The following is a 25609-nucleotide window of genomic DNA, read 5'->3' as shown; positions in this document are numbered from 1 at the left end:
TTTAAAAAAATAAATAAATTATTGTATATAATTGTTACGGCCGCCGCTCTGTCCACTTTTGTTGTGTCTAATTTTCCTCTGTCTGCCAAGCTGCCTGCACAATCAGCCCAGATGCTCCACCCTCTCTGTCCTGATTGGTACGCCCTCCAGGCTCCTGGCAGCTCAGCATTCAGCTCACCTGGGTTCCTGATTGGTGCGGCCTGTTTGCAGCTGGCCAATCCCCGCCGCCCAATCAGGAGCCAAAAGCTACAACACTCCTGCCAGCCTGTCAGCCCGGGCGGCTGACTGTTAGTGGCAGCTTGCCTCTTTGTTGGAAGTTTGTTGTATTGTGAGAAAGCCAAGATAGCAGCTATTGGTACCTTGTTGTGTGTGTGTTTTGTACTCCTTGTAATCTTTAAAATCTGGAAGTGGGGCCAGGTTTAGATTTTGTTAATAACTGACTGATTCTGCTGATTCCTCCACCTGTAGACATTGTGTTTGTTATATACACTAGGTGCAGGGGTGCTGTTTCTGTTGTGTTTTTGGTTTTTAAATGGCTTTGGTAGCCAGCCTTGGTTTTCCTTTCACTTTGAATTAGTTAAATGATAACACTGATTAGCTCCTAGAGAGTCCTCCTTTTGTTATATTCTGTTTTTGATTTGAACAGCACCCACCGGCCCCGTTCCTTGGTTTATTTTGTCTATGTTAACCATTATCTTTACAAATTTAAGTTACAATAAACAACCTTATACCTGTTAACAACTGGGTTTTGTGTTGCTTCCCTTTCCCCTGTGAGCCGGGTTGTAACAATAATGTATACCCACTGCCATCAGGCTGTATGACACCTCAGGCAAAGGCAGTAGCTCATGACCTGGACTATTGAACTTATATTCTTTATTATTAACTATTATTATTAACTATTATGACTATTATTGTTACTAATAGAATGAATTTCCCATAGGGGAAAAGTCTATCTATCTATCTATCTATCTATCTATCTATCTGTCTATCATCTATCTATCTATCTAGCTAGCTATTAACCTATCTATCTATTTGTTGTCTCTGTTGTCATTTAGAATTTTAGGAACTTCACCACTGTTTAATACAGGTTCTGATAAACTAGTGCTACGAAGGGTTTAACAAACGTGCCAAAGCAGAGAGGTCCAGCTGCCTCAGTGTGACTGATAATCAGTAAACCTTCTCTGGATCTCAAAATAATTGAGGCATAGGTGATACATTTTTAACAACTCTAATTACAAAATATTAACTTATTTCACTTCTATTAATGTCCTAATAATATCTGGCAATACTGGCTATAAACCTGAGCGAAAAACAAAACCTCAGTGGACAATCTATCTGAATACATGTTGATGATCTGTGTTAGAGGCCTGAAATAAGTTGACTGAGGACATAGTTTATTGTGAAACAAACCTGCAGCTGATGTAAAAAACTGATCAAATGTACACTCATGGAGGTATGTAAAAGTATAATTACAGTAGATCAATCATCAACACAACCAATATGCTGAAAAAACCTTTTACATTGAATAGGTACAAACAACACAGGGCTGAGGCCCAGCCACCTTCCCTCTGTTTCAGTGCCATCTGTAATTAACTTTGTGTGTTAAATTCATGTACCTGAGGGTTACGTGAATAGCCAGTGACAACATACCAATAGATATGACTGACAACATTGTGTAATAGTTTTATCTTGATGAAAATTACTACTGGCTAAAAGATCACAGTACTAAATACTCTTAACTAAAATAGAAAACAGATAATTTACCTATGTGTCAGAGTTTAATGCAAGAAACTCTCATGTGAGTAACATCCTGTTCAAGATGAGTTCGCTCAAATAGAAGACCTACATATTCTTCAGTTACTAGAACAGTCGAGCTCCACACTTCTTTTTGTTCTTCCTTATATGGTAATGACATTACAAAAACAGGAGACAGAAACATATAGGCCAAATCATGAAATTAGTCAACAACTATCTAATCTTGACCATCATTTGAGTTTTCACTCACTCACACATACATATACACATAGGAAATAGTATTAATAATATTTTTAGCACAGCTGGGCATCTTGCTCAAAGGCCAACCCAAGGCTAATTCATTTGTTGGCTAACTAGCTAGTTAACAGGCTAAGCTAACAAGCCAAGTATGATCGGGCTATGCTAGCTAGCTATGGTCTGCTATGTAGTGCTAACATAAAATAATACAAGAATTCCACAAAATACAGGAGCACAGGTTTACCCACGTTTTGTATCCGTATTATTTGTCCGATACTTGCATGTAAAATCTTCCAACAGGCACCGACACCACAAACACGGCCGAGAGGTCACGTTCAGTGACTTGAATTAGCTGAAGTGACGCCGCGTGCGCAGTCAGTTAATGGACAGTGAGGGTACCCACCTGTCACTCAAATACATAACTTTAAGCCTTAATAAAAATGTCAACAGGTGAATTATATAAAAATTCACCCATCACTCAGTTGTCATGACGGGGGAAATTAGCTATAGAGAACAAAACTGTTTTTTGTACCACGTTGTAAACATGTTTATTTCTGCTGTAAAGTTGGACGTTTTAACATGGGAATCTATGGGGATTGACTCGCTTTAGGAGCCAGACTCTTGTGGTCATTAGAGGGACTGCAGGTATAGTGACTTCCGTGTTGGCTTCATTTATCAGCTCCGGAGGTTGCCGCTTGTGTGTGCTCTGATCTCGATCGGGCACACACAGGTAAATCATCTCTAGCTTTCGGTACGGGGCTTCACAACTCCACTACGTGGACTTCGTTAATTTTGTCTCCCGCTGCCTGCAAACCTCCACTGACCGTCCCTTTCCTGCTCCGCCTGAAAACCACACTGCATCTGTTTAGCTCTGCCAAACTCTCTGCACCCTCCTTACATACTCCTGCCCGGCTCTGCTCAGCTCTCTTGCCCCCGTTTCAAGCCTCTGACTCGGCCCAACCCTCCATGCTGACAGGCAACGCTCCCCAGTCAATTCTCTGCTCAAAAGCCTTTATTATCTGTATAAACGATGAGTCCCTAAAGCCATCTACCAGTGGCGGAAGAAGTACGCTATTCAGCTTCTTCAGTAAAAGTAGTAGTAATACCACTGAAATAGTCTGTTCAATTAAAAAAAAATTAAGAGTATTATCAGGAAAATGTACATTTGTTAGACTACTATTCATGCATTAACAGCATTTTAATGGCACACAAAATAAAAGGCTGTTGTTTGCATAAATAATGTATCGTATTACCTTGCATTCAATATATTTTGTATGTAAAATATTTATTTGTAAAGTAGGCCACTAGTATCTATACCTGTCGAATTATGTGAGTAAAAAGTAGGCCTACATTTCCCTCTGAAATGTGAAGGAGAAATGAAGGCTATAAAGTAGAATATAGAAATATTAAAGTAAATAGTTAGGGTTAGGGGTAACAAGTACTTCATACTGTACTCAAGTACAATATCTCAGAAAATAAATTCTACCACTGCCATTCACAACATTACAACTGAAAGAAATGTTGGATTTCCATGTACAAGGTGCCTTAAATCTTTACATTGCATTTGCAGCTTTTCAAAATTTTCAGCATTGTTATAAAATATGGTGGTGGCCCCTTCAAACACTTAATTTACTGTGTTGTCATTTTCAGTTATTTTGTAGAATGGGTTTTTGTCTATAATTTTACAGATTTGCTGCAACTGTTCCCAAAACTGTGTCTTGCCTGCATTTTTATATGATAAAGATTTATCATGACAGTTAGGTAAACCTGATAGAGACAGACTTTGACCTACAGATCAAGTTATGTTTTAAACTGGTGTCAGACATAATAATCATAACCTGTTAAAGAAATCATTGTTTTTTCATGCAGGATAAAGGTGTAACTGGGGCACAGGTCAGGTGGCAGCCTGTGCGTTGACCCTGTCAGTCCTTGGTAGCCTGGTACAGGCTGAGTTAATGACTGAGGTAAACATGATAAATGTCATTCACCCCTGCCAGCTTCAGTATTTCCTTTCGCCGCACAGCTGCTGAGTTTAACTAGTCTTATCGCCTCCACGTGGAAGGAACCTAGATCCATGGGAAGTCCATGGTCACTGTTTTTTTCTCTCTCATTGAAGGGGCTTAAAAAGGAGGGTCAAGGCTGAGCAGGTGACATCCTGGATAAATAGGGACTGAGCAAGGCTGCTGATGCTTTCTGGAGCTCACTGACTCACTTTTTCTTTTTTTTTTTTAAGGATACGTCTTTCTTCACTATGTTTTCTCTTGAAGAGAAGATTACAAGCAGAACTTGCTCTGGTTACCAGGATCAGCATCCTCACACGATCCTTTATAACATCTTGAGCTGGAGGGACAGCGACTACCTCAACAACAAACTGAACTCTAACTCCGTAGCACACAACTGCCACTGTGAGCAGAGGAGGGCAGTTTGCCTGAAGGACCCAAAGGCCACCTGTCAAGTTGCCTCCGGCGTGCTGGTCAAAACCGTCTGCTTCATGAGAAGTTTACCCTCCTTCAGTCAGCTTCCACTGGGAGATCAGTCATCACTGTTAAGACACTGCTGGGTGCCTTTATTTGTGCTGGGGCTTGCACAGGAAAGAATGGAGTTCGAAGTGACTGACGTACCAAATTCAAGTATCCTCAGACAGATTTTGCTCAGACCGGGACTTTCTGAAAAGGAGGCTGACCAACCAACTCTTGTCGGCGTCCACAGACTGAGAACTTGCTTGCATCAGCTGTGGGAACTGGATCTGAGCCCGAGGGAATATGCTTACCTGAAGGGAGCTATGTTGTTCAATCCAGGTAAAACATCATCTTGTTTCAATAGCCATGATAATTACTTTGTTACAGCTGAGCTCAAACAGAAACTTCTCTTCTCCCACTTCAGCTGTTCAAGGATTGAGCGCCATGTTGCTTATTGAGGGCCTCCAACGGGAAGCTCAGGGAGCTCTCAGAGAAGCCGTCCACCTCCTGCACCCGGAGGACGCCAGTCGCTTCAGGCATATCCTCATAGCAGCCTCCGCCATTCAGACCGTCAGCCACAGCCTGGTCACGGAGCTCTTCTTCAAGCCGGTTATTGGCAACGCAAACATGTTACATTTATTATCAGAGATGTTATTTGTCCCATAAGATAAAAGAGAATAGACTTTTTATAAATTGAGTGTTGTATCGTTGAATGTTATACAGTGAAGTGCATGAAATAAATCTTTGAATACCTTGTTGAGCTGTGATTTTAATGATGTATCACTTCAGATATGAATCAAAGACACTTGAGAAGAAATGAGTGTGCTTATGAAGGGGGAACTGAGAAAACAGTTCAGTTGGTCTGACCTGAAACATATTGCAAACTTTGACTCCCTCATGTGGCCATATGTGGCAAACATCAAGCAGGCAACTCCTCTTATTGTTTCACTTCCTTTACTTTGTTTTATGAAGAGACATCTGTTAAAAGATGTGTTGCTGTCAACAGAGGAACCTGCCAACACATCTTTGCTGAAAATATAAAGTTCCTTTTCTGGCGAAGACCCCAAGCATTTACATTGTTTTTGAGAAAACATGACAAAGTATGGTGTAACGTGGATGAACAGAAAATGGTTTTATTTCACCAAGTTTAGTGAAATAAGAAGCATTGTAGAATAGTTACAGTTATAGACGTTAATATGACACAGACACATACATCATTTCTAATTAGTCATTTCTAAAGAGCTGCTTCTTGGTCCGAACCAGAACAACCAGTTTCACACCATTTCATTATAACGACACTGCTGCTGCAGCCAAATTCCTGACTCACTAAAAAAAAAAAGAGTTATTTAAAGCATCTGGGACCATTTTACCTCAAGACGAGAGAGCAGTTTATTCTTTATACTCAGAATTAAAACAGAGCACTAAAGGAGAAAAGCGTGTAATCTGGAAATGTGTTTAGAATATGTATATAAGCTACCCATGTGTATTAACTGAAGCCACTACAGTAAGGTCCATGACCAACAGTAACCGTAAACTAATGCTGATAAGAAGGCCACAGTGCTGAAAAAAATTCCACTTGAGTCATCTGGCCAAATTCCCATCTGCACCCAGGAGCAAACATGTGGGAATGAAAACGGACGTTCGCTTCACGAGGCAGCCCGGGATAACGTCGCTAACAGGTTACAGTACGTGATACAACCTGAAGCGCAGCTGCAGTTCACACCAGCTTTCACAACAATCTTTCAGTGTGAGAGCCGAGTTACAGACGGAAGAGTAGATGACCAAAAAACATTACCCACAATGCAGCAGACAAACTGGTTGACTTTCAAACCTTAAGATCTGTCTGCTTCACGTGAACCTCATGTTATGACACGAACAATTAATCTGCTTTATAAAGTGAAATCACACTCTACATAAAAGTCACAATAGAAATGAAATTGACATGAAAAAAATCCTAATTCAAAATCAACCTCATAGCTTTTTCCGTAGGTCTTTCTTCAGCATAAGAAAAAAGAAAGATATTTCATTTTGGGAAATACATTTTTTCTTCCCGAGAGGATACCACTCATAAATATGAGGCTACCAGCAGTATTTGGTTAGCTTAGCTTAGCTTAGCATAAAGACTTGGAAACCATGGGAAAAAGCTGTCCAGAGGTAACAAAAACACCTTTCAGCACCTCTGCCGCTCACTAATTAAAATGTTGCATGTCACTAGTTTATTAAGTACAAAAATATAGTAAAAAGTCCAGTAGATAACCACCCGTAAAAGCATAAATTGTTTAATAATTAGTGAGTTTAAGAGGTGTTGCTAGGCAGATTTTGTTACCTTTGGATCTATCCGGGCGAGCGATTTCCATCTGTTTCCAGTCTTAATGCTAAGCTAAGCTAACTGTCTGAGTATGGCTGTCATTTTCAGCATACAGTTGTGAGAGTGGTATCAATGTTTTCATCTAAGTCACGGCAATTAAGCAAATAAGCGTATTCTCGTCAGTACGACAGTGTCACAACCATGCAAGATGCAGCTCTGAAACCTTACAGGTTGAGAGTACGAAGATGGGTTTGGAAATTTAGTTTTGTCACATTTTAAAATAAAAACCCATTCTTATTTCTAGCATGCTACCAGGCACACATAAAAAAACTCTAACTAAAAGCATATTTACACTATTTTGAAAAATAAAACTGCATTTTTTTTTCCTGCCAAATATTCTTACTTCATTCCCTTAACATTACTGAAACCTTTTTGAGCAATGCTATTGTTCTCCTATCAGTTTATAAAATGTGAAATTATAATCATAATTTCTGATCATTAATCAAGTATTATTAACTGTAAATAGGTGTTACATAACGACTCACACAACTGTTTATAATCAAATCTATGATGATATTGAGAAAATTATCATTACTTTACAAGAAAATTATTTTTACAGAACTAATTTTAAATGTTCTTTGCACAATAATCTGACCAGCAAAGAGAGAATCAGGTTTCATGAAACTCCTTCAAGGACGAGGGGACGGTTAATCGTGATAAAAATATTTAAGAGCTGGTGATATCTGCCTGCAGGACAAGCTCTCGATCAAGCAATCCTTCAAATATACACATAACATTGATCAACCATAAATATCTACACACAGAGCCCTGAGTTCACCGACGTCCTTCAGACAATGTGAATTTTCACATTTTCCCCTTTTCCACAGCGAAGAGCTTGGCTCAGCCAGAGACTCCTGTGCAAGTGTAGTGTCCCGTTTCAGCGTCTCGGACGTGACCTTGACGACACCGCACGACAAATACTTCAAGCTTCGACAGCCGGCGTGGAGCAGGAAATCATGTTCTCACAGAGGAGCGAGTCAGTGACACACCTGAAGAGTTAGTCTCTGCATGAGAGTAGGCTGTCGGAGAACTAGAAGTATGACCTATTAAAAAAAAACAAAAAAAACATTAGCATTAGGTTAGAAACATCCAATTGATTCACATCCGATTGACAGTGAAACTGCGAGGAGAAATAATTTCATTATTCATTAGCCACACCAATGCATGGTCACCTTTCTAAAAATGTACTCTGAATTCATTGTTTGTGAACTGGACCAATATCTGTTCTAATCAGATACACAATACTGGACCTCATGGAAGAAACACTCATATGAACAGATTTGCTTTTAATACATTCTCCCATGACTCACATGCAGATGGAGAGAATCTGTGTCTCTCCTTCTTTCTCACTTGTTTGTCCTGTGGATGTTTTGAGCGCTAGTGTCACTTAGGAGCGACGTTATTATTTTTCTTGTGCACGTAAGGACGCAGGATACATGTTTCCTGATCTACAATGGATAAATAAATAATAAATAAAAATGGAAAAGGAAAAGAAGCAATGCGTCGACAAAGGCAGGGAAGAAGAAGGAGCAAGTAAATATGGATGTAAAAATGGTCAATGAGGCCTCAAGTGTGCGTTCTACAGACTTCAAGAAGGTACACTTGACCAAACTTTACGTGGAACATTCCCCTTAGTCCACAGCACCTTGAATATATGATACAAATATGATACAGAAATCAACAAAATATATGTTTAACTAAGATAAACTTAATGCGAGGACTTCTGAAGTGTTTGACAATGTTTTGGGAATTTAATTTCCATCATGCACTGCATTGCTTTAACATCTAACTTCCTGTCACACTATTCCCTCTTTATTTTCTGTCACGGCAAAGAAAGCAGGTGAACATTCAGCAAGTTGCAAAACAAAGCCACTGATGAAAAGTTTGAGCAGCTAACAGAGTTTGGTGAATCAAGTATAACTCACAGGAAAAAGCAGGAGAGCTTTTCGACGAGAAAATTTAAATGTTCTTACATCAGGCCCATTATTGTTTTTCTCATTCCCAGTTTTGAGTGTAGACCAGTTGACACAGGCACTACAGTGTCCAGTCAAAACAGCAGCATGTGCAGCCTGCACGAATCATTTTACTGATAAAAAACGATATTTACATTTCAGTCTGTTATTGGCGCAGCCCTGTGAATAGGTTCCAGGTAAATTTTAACAGCACCTCTGGTTTCATTTGCTTGGAAGTCAGTCCACATATAAATATTTATCAGTTGATCGACACAGCCGTCTGCTGTTAGGGTTGTTTCCTGTACTAGAGATGGTTGACCCACTAAACGTTTATCACACAGCAGTTTAAAAGGGAAGACGGTCAATTATTATTTACTCCAGGAAATAAAGGTGTTATATAAAAACTTGGATGAGAGGAGTTTACACGCTACAATTAAAAACACACATTTGGTAAATGTTAAATGGACTGCACTTATGTAGCTCACTTTTCTAGTCTTATCAACCACTCAAAGCGCATTTTCTAGTCTGATTCTAGTATTTTTTAGAATCAATACAATCAAATCTGACAACGTCATGCTGTCTTGCACAACACAACAAGTACTAAATACTGTAACACTACACTGGCTAAACACCGTACAGAGTGACACTGCAACCAACAATCCAACCCACATTTCTATCTTTCATACATTTTCATTTTCTATTTATTTTATTATTATTGTAACATTTATTTACATTATACTTTATCTTATTTTCTTACTTCTATTGGTATCTGTTTATCTTGAATTTAAGCTGCTGGAGCACTCCACTCAGTTTCCCTTCAGGATTAATAAAGCGTTATATTTTCTCTCTTATTTTAACTTTTAGTTCAACAAAATGAACATTTAAAGAATCCAGCTCATTTTTAAAGACTATGCCTGGTAGTGAGAAGGCTTTGAAACCACCGTCTGCACCCTGAGGGAATGATGACTGTACAGGTGTGCTCTGATGGAAGGCAATAAAAATACAGGTGTGGATTTTTTATTCAAACAAAAGATGGATTTTTTTTAACAGGGAAAAAACATGTCTGTCATACCTGAAATATGATGAAGTCTATCTTGCTTTCGATTAGTATTGTGGAAGAAATTCATGTCTATAACGCTTTTTTTTAGATGTATTTTTGTTTGTTTGTCAGAGTTTACAGAAACTTTAACTGAAATGATTAAATTAAATATGACAAATCTACTTACATGTTATCTGTTCTCACTAAAAGCATTAAATAAAAAAAAATAAATAAAAAAAACATCTTATAAGTTGATTTTACTGCAACATTTAGAGAAACAAAATTCAAACTCTTTGTCTAATCAGAAGTAAAAGTTGATGTTAAACTTATCAGGAAGTCAAACCAGTGTTAGGCTTTGTTTGATGAAAACAAAGCCTGGTATTACTTTGTTGGCAAATACATGCATGATGGATTTCCCCAAATAAATCTTGTTATGCAAAAATACGCTTCTCACTTCTCGTTTAAAGTCACTGACCAAACGATTGAGACTGACACAATATTTTGGATAAAACTCCCCATCTAATTTTCAAGAGCATATGTTATGAATTAAACCGTAAACTGTGTGTGTAACAACATAATGAAGACTGATTTCTTACTTCCATTGTTTTTCCACATCTCCCTGGCGCACTTGTCAGAGGAGGTCAGCTCTGATATCTGGATGTTTGGATTTGATTTGGAGTCATCTGGAGGAAACGGTGAAAAAAAGAGTGATGGTTACTCAATGGCTGAACAGCAAATCTACAGAGACAACATTGGTCGCTGTGTACAATGTTTCCACACAGCAATGGTGCCGCTGTGTGCACATCGATGGAGGAAGAGCTTAAAACGACCTGAGAATCATTATAGACAGGGTTATTCATGTGTGTGTTAATCTCCTGAGAGCATTTGACACTTGAATGGCTCTGGAAGCCCTGGAGCTGTAGTAGTAAATGTCAAAGAACAAAATATTACTTACACTCTTTATATTGAACACAAATAGATAATATGATAATATAATGAGCCAGTCTTTCAGACTCATCTGAACATACAATATAATTAGACTAATAATTCAAGTGCACAGGACAAAGTTACACCAGTTCAGTCTAAGTCTGTACCTCCATATGATGAGGATATACACAAAACCATTTTGATTTGTTTTTGCCGGAAAAATAAAAATGTGTAATGGCAACATTTTTAAGCAAAGGGCTCAGAATCTCGTTAATGTCTGAGTGACTCCGAAGTGGTGACTGCGTTTGCACAACATTTATGCAATCAAAACAAACCATTTTGCTTCATCAATTCTCAAGTTATGAGAATTACATATCAGATAAATAAAATGTCAGGAGAGACAGGTACAGTAGGTTTATCTCGCTGCCGTATGCGCCTCTCCCAAGTGAATTGGCCACAAACAACCAACAATACGTTGGTCTGCTAAACGCTGCCACTGTGCATGTGCATGCATGTGTGTGTGTGTGTGTGTGGGTGTGTGTCGCTTAACACTAGCTTCAGTCAACTGTGCACAGTGTTTAAAGGGCAAGTTTGTGGTTGTTATGTTTCATTGTGAATATAAATGAACCATATGAAATTTCAACAGAGGGTCTCAGAATTTGCTGAAGGGGAAACACCGACTTACTATTGTTGCTGAATGAGAAGGAATCGCTCTCCCTCATTGTCTCATTCCCGCTGTCCGACAGCGTTCTCTCGATCCTGGAGACGGGCGGCCTCCTCTTCGTGCTCTTCCGGGTGCTGATGCGGATGATGCCGCGCACCAGCCGACACTCGGCTTCCTGCTCGTCCATTTTGTGCTCCTCTGCCAGCGAATTGATGAGCTGATTGATGGCCTTGCTCTTCTTCAGAAACACAGAGTCAGAGGTGCACCTGGCCAACTCTTCGATCTGATATTCAGAGTAGAGCTCCATCAGCTTCTTAGTAATCAGAGAGTCCACATCCTCCTCGCCATCCTCCCAGTCATAAAACCTCATAGACTCATGCAGGGAATGATTGCTGGGCAGTGTTTGACCACCAGCTGGAGGAACATATGGTGTGCAGTTAGTTTCGACATCTAAGTACTCCCTTGGACTGTCCACTCTGACTCCAGCGATGCGGACATCCCCTAGCCAGTCTGTGCTATCCTCCTCTTTGTTGTCTCCTGGTTTCACACTGTGGAGGCTCACCTCCTCAGGCTTATCTGGGGAGCTCTCGTTTGGCGCCAGGCATGGAGCAAGAATGGAACGCCGGCAGACCCGGTACAGGCCGCAGGTCAGCACGCTGCACATAAAGGTCCTACAGGTCCTTGGAGAAGTGCAGGGGTTGCAGGTTTGTGCTGTAGAGGGAGGGTCGGCCGAACCAGGAATGAAGCCAATGGTCTCCGACTCCTTCCCGTTTGCATCTTTCAGGTGGGCTTTGTGGACGGTCTTTGGCTCTGGTAGCCTGTACTCCACTGGGTCCACACAGCGCTCCTCATACGACGACCTCTGGCTGCTGCTCCGGCTCAGTCCATGCCTGTAGCTCCCAGGCCCCGAGCTGTGTCTCAGGCTGCCAGTGCTGCCGGCAGACATGACTGACTGGCTCCAAGGTCTGCACAAGCAAGAGAAAATAATAGTTCAGGTGCGTTGAAATGGCATCACGAAACAACTGTCATCGAAGATTGTTATCGTCCCAATCTATTAGACAAAATCTAAAATCACTTGTAGCCACCTGAGGGCATCTCTCTTCAAAACCAATGTGAAACTACTATCCCCAGGTGGCAGGTAAAGTAGCCCGACTGGTTCTATTGAGGATGTGTAAACACACCGTTAAAGACAATTAACTATTATCAAATTCACTGCATAGAGCCACGGGGATTTCTAAGATTGAACTTGAAGTGAGTCATTGTAAAATGCAGTGATTGTTACAAGAACCATATCCTGTGTTTACACTCAAGGCACAGCCAACTTTATCTAAAAAAAATCTTGGAATTGAATGTCCCTTTAACAACTTTAAACCAAACAACAGGTAATAAAATACCATCATTTAAAACCCTATCATCATAAAAAGCAGTCAATTAGCTAAACTAGAACTCTTTGAAAAACGGTGATTTTTGGCCACAAACAAAGCAAACCTGTGTAAAACCGTCAGTTTTTATTAAAGTAAGAAACAGTTATTGTTGGTTGCGAGGTGGCCGAATTGAAGCAAATGACTGATCAACTGTTGATCAAATCTTAAACTAATTTCGATAGCATTTTATCGGCGTATTAATCCACTGAAAACACGACGAGTTTTAAATTGAGAGATTCTCCGTGTCATGACGGACGGTTTGCGAGGACTGTTTACAGTAGTCATACAGTGTAGTTAGCTAATAAACAAACAAATTAAGTTAAAATATTATTTTACAATTTTTTTCCCCCACATTTTACCACTAACACGGATTACACGTCGACGCTTGACCGACCGTTGGAAATTCCCTTTCGTGTATAAAAATGATTTTCACTTTCATGGCGACCTGTCATTGCTGGTCTTTCCTCCATTAGAGGACTAACGAATATCTCAGTAAACATTACTCACAGTATACACGGTGCGTCCACCAACTGACTCCCGAATTAATGTTGTCTTCTCCGCCTTACATTAAACATTTCTGTTTTTAATACATTTTCAAGCGTCCCATTTATCAAGTCCGCTTTCAAAACTCCAGGTTCACTAAAGTTTTCGACCAAATCCGCGTACCTGAGCGTCAAGGTGGAGGAAGCACACCAGGTAGCGACAACTAGGCTGGACTTCCGGTTGTGACTTCAAAAATAAAACACGAGATAAATTGCCACTGTGATTTTGGCTTAGAATTGTGTGTTTTACGGATTTTCCGTGATAATAACACACCGTGAACTTATTTAAATCACGTAGCAAGTAGACAGGAAGGCCACCATCAAATACAACATTTCCATAACATAAACCACCAAAACCAGTCATACAATTCTTACAGTTTTATTTTGAAATTTCCGGCCATATTGTTGGCAACTCCTCACTTGATGACTCTGCGTCAAGTCAGCCACAGCAAGGCATTGATTTACCGGATATTGTACAATTTGGCTTCTGTACATTTGTGAATTTGTCTACAAATGATATTTATGTAGAAAAATATAGTAATGAAAGTGTGTAAAGTATTCCGATACATTATGCAGCCATTTTTATGAGAGTCATCGCTATGACTAAAATGTAACGTTTTAGTAGATCGTTTATTTTGAAAGAAAATCAACCGGAAATGCATCCTTCCTTTGAGTCAATTTTGACAAAAGCCAAAATTCCCGGACGACGCGTTTTTTTTTATGGAAAGGCAGCTAACCAGTACTAGTCACGAATGTGTCAGGACTAGTGATAGGAGAGCAATATGCATCATAAATTACAAAGTTTTAGTTCTCCATTTCATTTGTGCATATTGGACAAACTGGATATTAGCAAATACGTTTAGCTAAAATGTGCAAGACAAATAAGCTAACAAGCTAGCAGTGGTAACGGTATTTTGGGTTTACTGATGTTAAATAGTCCGCCGCTGGCAGAGCTGGTTAGTCTGTATGGCACGGCTACTAAGCTAACGATGGGTAGTGGGTTATTGCTTGAATTTTATCCAGAATATTTCTAGGAACACGCTCCAAGATGAATAAATGAAGAGGCATGGAAAGTAACGGGCGTGTAATTTCGAGCTCGGGGTCTTTGGGTTATTTACAACTGGATACCCACAGTGAAGGATTAGCTTGTATTCACCGTGGACTGACGACGTTTGCTCCGGTCAGCCGCCTCAGAGCACACGGGTGTCGGTGATGCTGTGTATCGCTGGCCAAATGCCCCGATTTTCTGAATTGGGACAGAGCAACGAAACTTCATTATAAATCATGAAAAACTGCGAGTATCAGCAGATCGACCCGCAGGCACTTCCGACACCCACCCCGACCCCTCCGCCTCACCATGGAAGCGAGGGTGACAAGAAAGAGGAGCCGAGAAGACCGAGGAGAAAGTGGGAAGTTTTCCCCGGGAAGAATCGCTTCTTCTGCGAGGGACGGATCATCGTGGCCCGGCAGAGCGGGGTCCTGCCCCTCACCTTGGGCCTCATCCTCGTCACAAGTGGATTGTTCTTTATATTTGAGTGAGTTAATGCTTCATGATTCAGACATAACACCAGCTTTGTCCAGTCGTTGTCCATATGAAATATCCAGACATTTGAATACGTCTCACCTTCCAGATTATTGCAGCGAGAAGCGCTAAATCAGATCAATAAATTAACATGTAACTGAGTTAAAATTAATCTGGTGTATTAGATCTACACCGAACTGTAGAGCAGGTCCTAACGATTCTTAATAAAATCCTTATTCATGTTAAACAATAGTAATTTCTTGACCAAGCCCCAATTCAACTTTAAATATCTAAATACATAATGCAGTCTTGCGAATCTTTCCAAAAAAAAAGTACATATCAGAGCATTAATGTGACATAATATGTACTGTTATAATAGGAAATAACAGGAATACTGCTTGATTATGAATAGTGCTTTTTCTTTATCAGTGTAGAGAAAGTGTGTTCTGTCTCCAGGGATCAAGATGGTGATTAAAAGCACAGAATATTAATTAAAGCTAGATTCCTTGGTGGGAGGAAAAGGAGGCTAAGTTATATGAGACAGGACTTTGCTTTGATGGTTTCCAATCCTTTTGATATGGTCAGTGTGTCTTGGTAATTCGTCCTCTCCCTTGTCTGTGGCTGCCCCGATATCACAGCTGTCCCTTCCTGGTCAAACACCTGACCAGCTGCATACCCGTTATTGGAGGAGTCCTCTTTGTGTTTGTGGTCATCACCCTGCTCCAGACCAGCTTCACTGACCCCGGTATCCTGCCCAGAGCGACGCCAGACGAGGCTGCAGACATTGAGAAACAGATTGGTGAGGGCCAACTCGGGCACAAACTGAACTATATGGATGTTTTAAATGCTTCTGACATCATAAAATTTTACAGTTTTTAAAGGGCTGACTGTTTTTCCCCAGAGTGTCATTCCTGCCAGTTGAATTTAGACCACCACTGGCACCAGAGCTTTCTATGAGGCCTTAATATTTCCTTAAGGGAACTTGATCCCTAAATGCAAACTGCTTAAGCTCGGCTCACTTTCTTTATAAGTTACCCTCTGCTCAGTAGCATTCGATTATGTCAAACTTCAAGGACGTGCTATTTTCAGCGCTGTCATAAGAGCTTTCGCTTAGTTTATTTTGCTTCAGAGCACAATTCGCAGTTGAGATTGAGGGCATTGTTCTGCTAGCGTCGGCTGTTTTACTCTGAAATCGAAACATCAGGCAAATTCTAATGGGGCAGTCACCGCTCGTGCTGGTGCCAATTTAGTTTTAATGATGATGAAACCTTTGACACAGATGGAGAAATTTGGAAAAGACTAATTTGTTCGTGACTCAGTGTAATGGATGTTACACTGGCAGCCATTGGGGTAATTTTTCTGACGGAAAGGTTTCCTCTTGACTTCTTAAGCTCCTCGATTCGGTCTGAACTATTTCAGGACTGAGAGAGGTGTCGTCCCTCCTGACGAGGTTCTGCACAGATTCTTTTACCGCAATCTGTCCTGCCTTTTCACCACAGGCCTGTTTACAGCGCTCCGTCGGTTGTGTTCACCGTCAGTTTCAAGTCTTGCCAACATTACCTTCCCTTTCCATATGGCATGCTTCAGTATAATGACCTTTGTGTTTAAAGCTGGCTTCATGTGCACCTTGCAAACTCCTACTCGTGACCAAAGTTTAGGCAGTGGTGATGTAAGACGTTCATATTACCCAACTGTTCTGCTGTTGTTCCGGCTATTTTTGAAACAGAGACTCTTGACGTACACTTACCACTATTTCTTTAAGGAGATGTATTAAGACACTTTGTCTGACTCTGTTTTCTCTGTACAGGTGTCTTAGGTTGGATTTGATCACTGATAGTGCTGAACAATCAATACAAATATTGTCATAATCACAATATCCAAATCACAGGAGCTGCAATTTATAAAGATAAGATGTACCACAGTGTCCCTGTTTAATTCGAATTCTAAGGTTTAAGTACATTGTGTGTTCACACTGGGAAAGCAACACTTAAGAAAGTGTTTATAATGTTCAGTTTTTTTCCACACTCTCATAGAGGTGTTAAATGAATTATATATTTATGTATTGAGGTCGTAGTCGTAGTGGTGGTGTTGTACTGGACTGCATTATATTCACAGGTGTTTCTTAATAATTAGCTCCCCTCCCATGTATATCAATGGGAAGCAGGAAAAAATAGAAACACCAAAATACAATATAATATAATATAATATAATGTACACATTTCCAATGGCACTAAAAGACAGATGTTATGGCAGGGCTGTTGTGTTGTATTTGTGTCTGAGCTCTCTGAAAGCACGTGGAGAAGATTATAAAACGTGTTAAAGACCCTTGAAAGCTACACTGGAGTTTTCATTTACTCCTGTTCCTACGTTCCTGACGTCGCGTGGAGCTAGATTGGGAATTATGTAACGTCACCGCACGCTGCACTAGTAAGAGTGTATGAAGGTGAATGTTGTCGTTCGCTGTCGTTCTGGTCAGACTGGATTTTGCCAGGAAAAATTTACTCGCATACTGTAGTGAAAGGTGGGAAATTTGCTGAAAAAGCTAGCGTGACTAGCCTGATAATAACAGCCCTCTACAAGTTAAAAAAAATATACGACTATTGCTTGTAAATACTGTCTTTGAACTCAACCAGGCAGCGTTCCTCCTCGTATTATTTCAACATATTTCCTAGACTCAGTATAAATGGCAAGCGTGTAGGTGCTAATTGTGATAAGCCATTCCATTAGCTCTTATGATCAATTCAACTGATCAGTAAATCAGATTAATTTAATCCCTGTGTGTGTGTGTGTGTGTGTGTGTGTGTGTTTTCCGTCCCCTCCTCTGCAGACAACACTGGAAACACGAGCTATCGGCCTCCGCCGCGCACCAAGGAGGTCCTGATCAACCAGCAGGTGGTCAAGCTCAAGTACTGCTTCACCTGCAAGATGTTCCGGCCTCCACGCACCTCCCACTGCAGCCTGTGTGACAACTGTGTGGGTGAGCTGCGGACACACACCAGCACCATGACATTTGCCGACAATAAATAATAGATAAAGGCTTCACGGGGGGGGGGCTGCAGTGAGCGCCATTCCTTTACTCCAGTTCAGGACCGACTTGAATGACGTGTCGAAACCATTCCTCTAAATTAAAATGTCACGGTGCTCGTCTCTTTCAGAGCGGTTCGACCATCACTGCCCCTGGGTGGGGAACTGCGTAGGGAAACGCAACTACCGCTTCTTCTACACCTTCATCGTGTCGCTCTCCTTCCTGACGGCCTTTATCTTCGGCTGCGTGACCACACATCTGGCGCTGAGTGAGTGTTAATGCTCCGGTCCGCAGGCGTTTTTCGGGGGTTTTGTCAGGATCTTACTGATAGTAGCTTCTAACACACCCGCCTCAAACAGCACCTGCCAGAAACTGTTAGTGTTTGTTTCCACCAGACGGGTGAGGTTGATGACATCAGAGCAATTCAGGCATCTGATAAGAACAATAAACAGTGTACAGAGTATTTACCGGGTCCTGTTTGGCCACTTGCCAAAGCGTTCTCCAAAAGTCCCGCTCACGGAAGGGTCAGAATAAAATGAACTAATTTGAGCTTCATACCAGAGTATTACTGGAAAGGAAAATCTAATTTACACACATTCTCACCTTCTAATAGATTCAGAAAGACACTTGGAGCCGAGCGTCACTGTTATTCTTTCCTCTCTTTCAGGGGCTCAAGGTGGAAAAGGCCTGGTGTTTGCTCTGCAAGAGAGTCCAGGCAGATATCCTTTACTCCTTTTTTTAAAAATGTGTTTTTAAGATTTCCTGAGGAAACGAACACTGTCAGTGAGTAGGTTTTTATTTATTCTCCTTAACGCAAAACCTTTCACTGCAGTGGAGCTGGTGATATGTTTCTTCTCAGTCTGGTCCATCTTGGGCCTCTCAGGCTTCCATACATACTTAGTCGCTTCCAACCTGACCACTAATGAAGACGTGAGTAAAGCATTGGGTTTGGAAAGTGTTTGCACCCTCGCTTGTTTTGGTGTCTTGTGTTACAGAAATAGGTCGAGAGCATTTATTGGTGAAATTCAAAGGAAAACACTTTTGAATCAGATTTGAGCTAAGTTTTAAGAAATGCAGGGAAAAGTTGAAATAATAATTTAAAATATAAAACATAAAGCTCCCACACAGTTTTAATTGTAAGATTATATTTCATTCAGTAATGCATCATTGCAAAAAAAATAAAATAAATAAATAAATAAATAAAAGAAATAACAACCACAAATATAAACCCAGTGTTTATATGCTTTGCTTCCAGATTAAAGGCTCCTGGTCGGGGAAGAGCGGAGAAGATGTCACAAACCCGTACAGTCACAGAAACATCTTCATCAACTGTTGCTCTGTGCTCTGTGGACCCATGCCACCGAGGTCAGATACAGACTCTATTTGTCTAGATAATTTACTATCAGTTCATCCTTTGACTATTATTATGACTAAAATATTTATTGTTTTTTTGAAAATGCACATTAGATATTCAAATATAAGAGTTTCTTTAAGCATTTTAAACTTCAGAGCACTCGTTAAACGCAGACACAGCTGTATGGTAGTGAATGAAAATGCCTCGACTGTGGGTTTATCAGACATTCAGTCGCTATCTCTTGTTAATGCGGGTGCTCCGTATCGTCTGAGACTCTAAATATAACTAATTCATAACTGGACTGGGCTCAAATGAAAGTCTAAACTGATTTCCATGGTCTCACAGTTTTATATTCCGTCAGCGTCGCCGCCCCGGCATCACAGTTTACCGCAATAACGTCTCTATAAATGTTGAGGTGTGGCCCACAGTAAGGTACATCATCAGAGACACTTTTGATCCATTGATCATTTGTTTTATCTTTTTAAATTGTAAATTCACCACAGCTTCAACTAAACTTTTCTTATTGCTTGTTTGTTTCAGACCAGCAGTTGAAAACCCCAATATGTTGCCTTATTTTGAAAGGTTCATGTTTCTAAGTTGCATGCACTGGTCTATGGCATGTCCTTTTTAGAGTCTGTTTTTGTGGCTGTACAGTTTGCAAGTGTCCATTACTAAGGGAAAATGAGATGTGGAGACTAAAACAGGATGTACTTTTTCTTGTTTCTGTCCTTTTCTCAGCTTGATAGACAGACGAGGTTTCCTGCCCGCGGACGAATCTGCCCAGACAGGCAGCACAGACATCGAGGTGCCAGCTCTGGCCACTAAAAGCGAGATAAATGTGGTAGGCGGATCTTCCCAGCTGGCTTTTGGCTTGCAGGAACCCCTCTCTCCTGTGCCTGCACCCCCCCCGCCAACTCCCACCAAAACTCTTCCTCTGCCTGACAGAAGCCTTGTTGCCTGCTGTAGCCCCAACCTCGGCACCTCTCTGCTGCCTGTTGTTGACTGCGGTGTATGGGTTAATCCCTCCACATTCTGTATTTACACTACAGACAGAGGTTTACATATCAACATTTATTACCTCTTTCAGTGGAAACGAGACTTACATTTATCTCTGAAATACGTTGACGACGTCGTGTGCTAATATAATTTTATGAGTCTTATCAGTTGAAGCAAAGCTCCCTGATTGCAGGTTAAAGAAACAGACATGAGAGCGGTATCGATCTTCCCGTCTCACTCGGGGGTGGGGGGAAGCAAACAGGCCTATTTTACAGAAACTATTTTCTTAAATGAAGATTTATTAAGGTTTGATTTCCTGTTGGTCTTTAAAAACTTGCTGCAGGCAGTTAATGCGAACAGCTCAGTCATGTTTATCTAATGAACAAATCAGGTTATCTCCTGTGTTTCTTTTGAAGGAAGCACCACATATTGCATTCACTTGTATTTTTTTTTTTTTAATGTTACCTAGTATTTAGTTCATGTGCAGTATGTTGACTCAGGGTGTTTTATGAGCTGCTCCCTCCTTGTTCTCCCTGACAAAGGGAGTTTAAAGGGATGCCTGAAGAGTTGTTTACAAGACTGTGGTTCAGATCGAGTTGCAGCGTGAGCCACAATGCTCTCATATCAAGTAGTAGAGTAGCTGCAGTTTGGCCTTTAGGAAGATGGATGGCTCTTTTCTTTTTTTTTGTTTACACCAAAATATTTATTCCTGTGTAGGGATTAAGCTGAAAGCCAGTTGAAGCTGTAGTGTTTCTAGTCTTAAATTAATTTTGTTATTGAGACGGGTGTTGGTGAGCGTGTAGAAATAGTCCTTTGACCCTGAGAAGCTGTGAGGGAAGCCTTGTTTTTATTCCGTGTTGGTTCCTTTTCTCCTGTCTTATGTTTACAGTCATGTTTCAAAGGTTAAAGTGCCAAATGATCAATCCATCATTTCCCACTTATTTTTTTTCCCCACATGCCTTTTTATTCCTTGTTTTTTGAGTTGTTGTTTTCCATCCTGTTTTTATACATATTTCTATTTTTTTTTTAATCATGTATCACAATTTAAAAAGTAAAAATAAAATAAAACATGCATATTTGTCCTTGCAGGTCATCATCTGTGTGTGTGCTCATCTTTCATTGTTTTGTTTGTCCACCCTCATAATTTACATATCAGAGTATGATTGTGTTTTCCAAGGGAACAAAGTGTCACAGTATCAGTGCGTTCACTGTGTCCATTCATCCAGTCCTAACTTCCTGTTCTGTATGTGGTCTGTCTCTGTGCCTGTCCTACCACCAACACTAGGAGGAGAAATGTCTGGACTTTGCTGTGTCCTGTACTGGCTGATTAGCCACATTTAGAGCACAGAAAAGCAAGGCTTGAGCTTGGTAAGCCTGTTTTAGAGAAAGGGAAAGCGAGTGCAGAGTCTCCCACCGCTGCATGTCCTCTTGGCCGGCTTCTCTACCTATGCATTGCTTTATGTGGAATACATTGCAGAGTGCATAATTTAATTTTAAGAGTGTACTGTGTGTAGTAGTGGCTCCAATAATTCCACGATACTGTGTCAGTATTGGCTTGAAAATTGACCATTTTCATGCCACAGATCTGCCAAAATTTGATTTTTACTCCTGTTAATATATATTAAAAAAATTACATATATGAAAAGGCCCCTGCAAATAAAACTTAGATATCTGACAAGACTTTTCTGTAGATGAGCCGTTTAATTATTGATAATCGATAAAACACTGGAATTAACTGAGAGAAATTTAACCTCTATGTTTAGGGATTGATGGTACGAAGGGACACATTGGAAACCATCGTTGAAGTGTCTCCATGTGCTGACAGCAAGCTTGACTGAGCTGGAATTAAATCCTCTTTGACCTCTGAACTGAGGCGATGCACAGCTTTTCACACAGTGAATAGTAAATTGCCACTTTTCTAACCCCGATTAACATTTAAATTAACACGTAGTTAAACTTGAATACATAAAATGGGCTCCCAAGGCTGTATGATCTTGAAGTTCATCAGGGCTGAAGTCGTTTTAAATTTTTAATTCTGGTGAAAAGCTGCACTAATCAGTGGCATGATGCTAGCATGTTATCATGTTGACATCAGCTTGAGGTTAAATGAGCAATTTGTAAGTTTTGCTATTGCTACATAGCCAGCGTTAGCATTAACAGCTGTTTATTTAACATTGTGAGTTCAGCATCAAACTTAAGTCCTTTTCTCACCGAGAGCTGTCTCCAGCAGTGGAAAGAAACCCTTTTGTTTTCCATTCCTTTTCTTCTACTGAAGTTAGCATGCTAACCGCCTAGCTCCAGTCTAGTCGGCCCGTCTCGTCACTTTTCCCGATACCCAGTCACCGTAACGTCCAGTCTGCCTTGAAGAACTAGTGCAGCTCAGAGGCTATTTTACCCTTTTGCGTTGAAAATATATTAATGACTGAAGCTCTTAGCAAAACTGGTAAGCAAACAGCCGTTAATGCTAACGTTGGCTAGGTAGCAATAGCAAAACTTACAAACAGCTTCTTTGCAGGCTTTGCTTTGCAGAGTTGCTAGCGTAGCTTTTGCTCTTGTTAACAGAAAGCTTTCATTACAAACTGGTGGTAGAGAGTTTGAAAGACATGGTCATTTATTAGGCAGGTACAACATACGCAGCTGAATTGCATCATGGGAAGTGTAGGATCCAGTGTTTTTAGAGATCAATACATAGTGACTGAAAGTCAGGCTATGTCGGCATCTGCTTCTTCAACTTTAAAATTTCTGGGGTGCTCTTTCTTTTTTTCTTTTTAAATATAATTTCGTACTGAGTTCTTCCAGACAAAGCTCTTAGATCTTCATTGGGCTAAAAACCTATCAAATATGATCCCAGAGGTCTAATGAATATGCAAATCTGTGGCATGAAACATTCGGGAACTGCTGCTTCAGATCGCTCAAGCGGCCTGCGCACACTTCCAGCTTGCCTTTTATTCATCTTGCACAGCTGTTACTGAATTAACTGAAGTGATTTAACACCCTGCTGTTCATCCTGTTAACTTCACTGGCTCGTCTCATCAGTGTTTGTCTTTTCTTTTTCTTTTTTCTTCTTTCTTTTTTGTCTGCTCTCCTCTGTCTCGCGCCTCCCCAGTGCACACAGGGAACTAAAGGTCTGCTGGAGTCAGCCACTCTCCCTCCGCTCCTGTCCACCTCGTGCCCTCAGGGGAAACCTCAGACAGCTCATACCTGCCCGGACAGCAGCCCTGCGGTGAACTCTGACCCCTCACCGGAGCTTTCCGTGAGCTGCGGGGCCCGCCACGCCGCCAGCTCCCCGGGCGACGCCTCTCCATCACGTCACAGCAAGGCCCGCTCGAAGAAGAGTAAACGAGCGGCTTTACATATTCCCAACCCCGCCTTCGACATCCCCGTTTCCCCTACCTCTCCGGACGCTGCCAGCTTCGCCCCTTTGCACTGACCGACCTTAAATAACGACTTTCTCAAGTGAAAACACACATTGTTTGAAGCTTGCATGCTGTAAAACAGTGAGATACAAGTATGATTTCAATTTTTCCCCCCCCCCTCTTACTCTTTGTTGGCTCTCTGAAAGTCCCAGGTATCGTCACTGAGTAAAGGGATGACAATCACAAAGAGATGTTATTTTGTGAGATCAACCTACAGGAAATAGGAGAAGGATGAAGATTACTCTGACGGTAAAGGGGTTGGGGCTTTGGTACAGAATGGAAAGCACATAAAATGATGAAATGTTAAAGACGGAGGCACTAGCATACTGATAGAGCCATATGTCTTTCAAATGATTCTCATGTGAAACATGAATTTTACCAGCATGTCAGATCCACTAGGTTTTGTGAAACAGTGGCTTTGATGTAACAGGGAGCTTGAAAAGCTTTGTGCGGAGGGTTGACGCTCAGAATCTGTAAGTATCTGTAAAGAGAAAAGTTGCGGTTAAAGGGAAAGTCCATCCCAAATACAGAATTCACAAATGTCATTTCCATAGTACTGTGCGGCTCGGTTTATAGCGTGAATCTGAGCCAGTTTCTCCTTAAGTTGAATAGCAGAGCGACAGTTTGTGCTGATGATGTCATGTTGAGATATATAGGCGGTGAATAATGGAACAAGTCATGGGGATTTAGAAAGCGGCCATGTGGCATTTCCGAGGAGCGGCGGCGTCTATTTTCATATCGAACGCTCTGTGTTCAAAATCAAACTCACTGTTTTAGTGAAAACACTTTCAATACTCCTCGTCATAGAAACTCTGCCAGAGGGATGAACGACATTCTTCCAGAAGACGTTCCCTTGTTTGGTGTTTTGATGAAAATATTGTCGAACATCATCAAAACCGACAAATCCGACAAGCACTTGATGCAGTGATTGCGTCCCTACCTCATTTTAAACTGTTAATTTTATTTCACCCGTCTCTATAACAACAGGGTGTTACCCACACCTTTGACCTTTGACTTCAGACGGGTTCAGACGCAACTTTGTGTCTTACATTTTTACCTAATCTTGAGCGCCTAATGTCTTTATCATTTCAGTTTTCATCAAGAGCCGAGATACAGCACTTTGTTGCTATGCCAACATAGTTCCTGGGAAATGAAATGAAATCAAATTACTATAAACTAATTGAAACAGAGAAACCATGAGCCAGGCAGTAGTTCAGTGACAGAGTACTTGAAGTGCATTTAAAAAACAGACTGAGGGGGCATCAGCTAACTGTGGAGTACTGTGCTCCAAAATCTCAAATAGGTGTTGAACTGTCTTGAGTTTATGAGTCACATAATTTTCAAATGGTGTGAATTTTGTTTTTGTGTGGATTTCTCCTTTAACTTCACACAAACAACACAGTGGGTTCAGTGTGTATCAGTGGTATTGGTGTGTACCGTCGTTCAGATTTCCGTGCTGTAAAAATGGCAGTGAATGCAACTGCATGATAACGACTACAGACGTATATTATGGTATTTTTTAAAAATTTTTTTGGTTTTGTTTATTTAAATCCATTCAAACGTCACATCACACTCCTCAGAGGACCTCCACCGCCTTTTTTGTTTTTGTTTTTTCTCGGAGGAGAGCCGTGTTTTGGACTCATGACCATAGTTGTGTAGCTGAAGCAGCGTTACTCATTCCTGCTTGTGTTGATCATTAATGTCACACAGTAAAAAGATTTTATGCTCCGTTTCAAATGTCCGCTTCCTGCTCGCACTTTGTCTCAGCAACAGCAATACCTGTCCTCTCCTCCTTAAGAAAATGTTTTACTTTGTGCGCTTTGACAAATCTAAACAATGTATGTGAATGGTGGACGTGTTGATTTGTTCTCAGGTGGAAAGCTGTAGGGATTAGGTATTCAATATGCAAGTTCTATGTGACATATATCA

General features: G+C 40.8%; 3 protein-coding genes across 3 annotated transcripts; 2 read left to right on the top strand and 1 right to left on the bottom strand.

The window, feature by feature from the left end:
* Positions 1-4002: 4002 nt before the first annotated feature.
* On the top strand, positions 4003-5192 carry LOC111228176 (nuclear receptor subfamily 0 group B member 2-like). Its single transcript, XM_022753979.1, has 2 exons — positions 4003-4790; positions 4876-5192. Exons 1-2 carry the CDS (start codon positions 4244-4246, stop codon positions 5115-5117), a joined length of 789 nt encoding a protein of 262 aa, XP_022609700.1. The 5' UTR covers positions 4003-4243; the 3' UTR covers positions 5118-5192.
* A 36-nt stretch (positions 5193-5228) lies between these two features.
* LOC111228174 (keratinocyte differentiation factor 1-like) lies at positions 5229-13470 on the bottom strand. The gene is made up of 4 exons (XM_022753978.1): positions 13333-13470; positions 11423-12366; positions 10407-10493; positions 5229-7862 (listed from the first exon to the last, which is right to left on the bottom strand). Exons 2-4 carry the CDS (start codon positions 12345-12347, stop codon positions 7774-7776), a joined length of 1101 nt encoding a protein of 366 aa, XP_022609699.1. The 5' UTR covers positions 12348-12366; positions 13333-13470; the 3' UTR covers positions 5229-7773.
* A 635-nt stretch (positions 13471-14105) lies between these two features.
* On the top strand, positions 14106-24485 carry LOC111228187 (palmitoyltransferase ZDHHC18-like). The gene is made up of 9 exons (XM_022753989.1): positions 14106-14902; positions 15528-15688; positions 17717-17866; positions 18045-18182; positions 18582-18633; positions 18742-18844; positions 19170-19279; positions 20007-20109; positions 23371-24485. Exons 1-9 carry the CDS (start codon positions 14652-14654, stop codon positions 23692-23694), a joined length of 1392 nt encoding a protein of 463 aa, XP_022609710.1. The 5' UTR covers positions 14106-14651; the 3' UTR covers positions 23695-24485.
* Positions 24486-25609: the final 1124 nt, after the last annotated feature.

Source organism: Seriola dumerili, unplaced genomic scaffold (assembly GCF_002260705.1).
Source record: "Seriola dumerili isolate Sdu_G_001 unplaced genomic scaffold, Sdu_1.0 BDQW01000202.1, whole genome shotgun sequence".
NCBI classification, from domain to species: Eukaryota; Metazoa; Chordata; class Actinopteri; order Carangiformes; family Carangidae; genus Seriola; species Seriola dumerili.
This window is presented reverse-complemented; position numbering and strand designations above follow the sequence as displayed.

Bases quoted from the DNA above. Each gene is read 5' to 3' on its own strand.
- LOC111228176 (XM_022753979.1), top strand. From the start codon at position 4,244: ATGTTTTCTCTTGAAGAGAAGATTACAAGCAGAACTTGCTCTGGTTAC. The intron at 4,791-4,875 runs GTAAAACATCAT...CTCCCACTTCAG, and splicing joins AGCTATGTTGTTCAATCCAG to CTGTTCAAGGATTGAGCGCC.
- LOC111228174 (XM_022753978.1), bottom strand. From the start codon at position 12,347: ATGTCTGCCGGCAGCACTGGCAGCCTGAGACACAGCTCGGGGCCTGGG. The intron at 10,494-11,422 runs GTAAGTCGGTGT...CGTTTCCTCCAG, and splicing joins CTTCTCATTCAGCAACAATA to ATGACTCCAAATCAAATCCA. The intron at 7,863-10,406 runs GTAAGAAATCAG...TTTTTTTAATAG, and splicing joins GATGTGGAAAAACAATGGAA to GTCATACTTCTAGTTCTCCG.
- LOC111228187 (XM_022753989.1), top strand. From the start codon at position 14,652: ATGAAAAACTGCGAGTATCAGCAGATCGACCCGCAGGCACTTCCGACA. The intron at 17,867-18,044 runs GTGAGCTGCGGA...CGTCTCTTTCAG, and splicing joins CCTGTGTGACAACTGTGTGG to AGCGGTTCGACCATCACTGC. The intron at 19,280-20,006 runs GTCAGATACAGA...TCCTTTTCTCAG, and splicing joins TGTGGACCCATGCCACCGAG to CTTGATAGACAGACGAGGTT.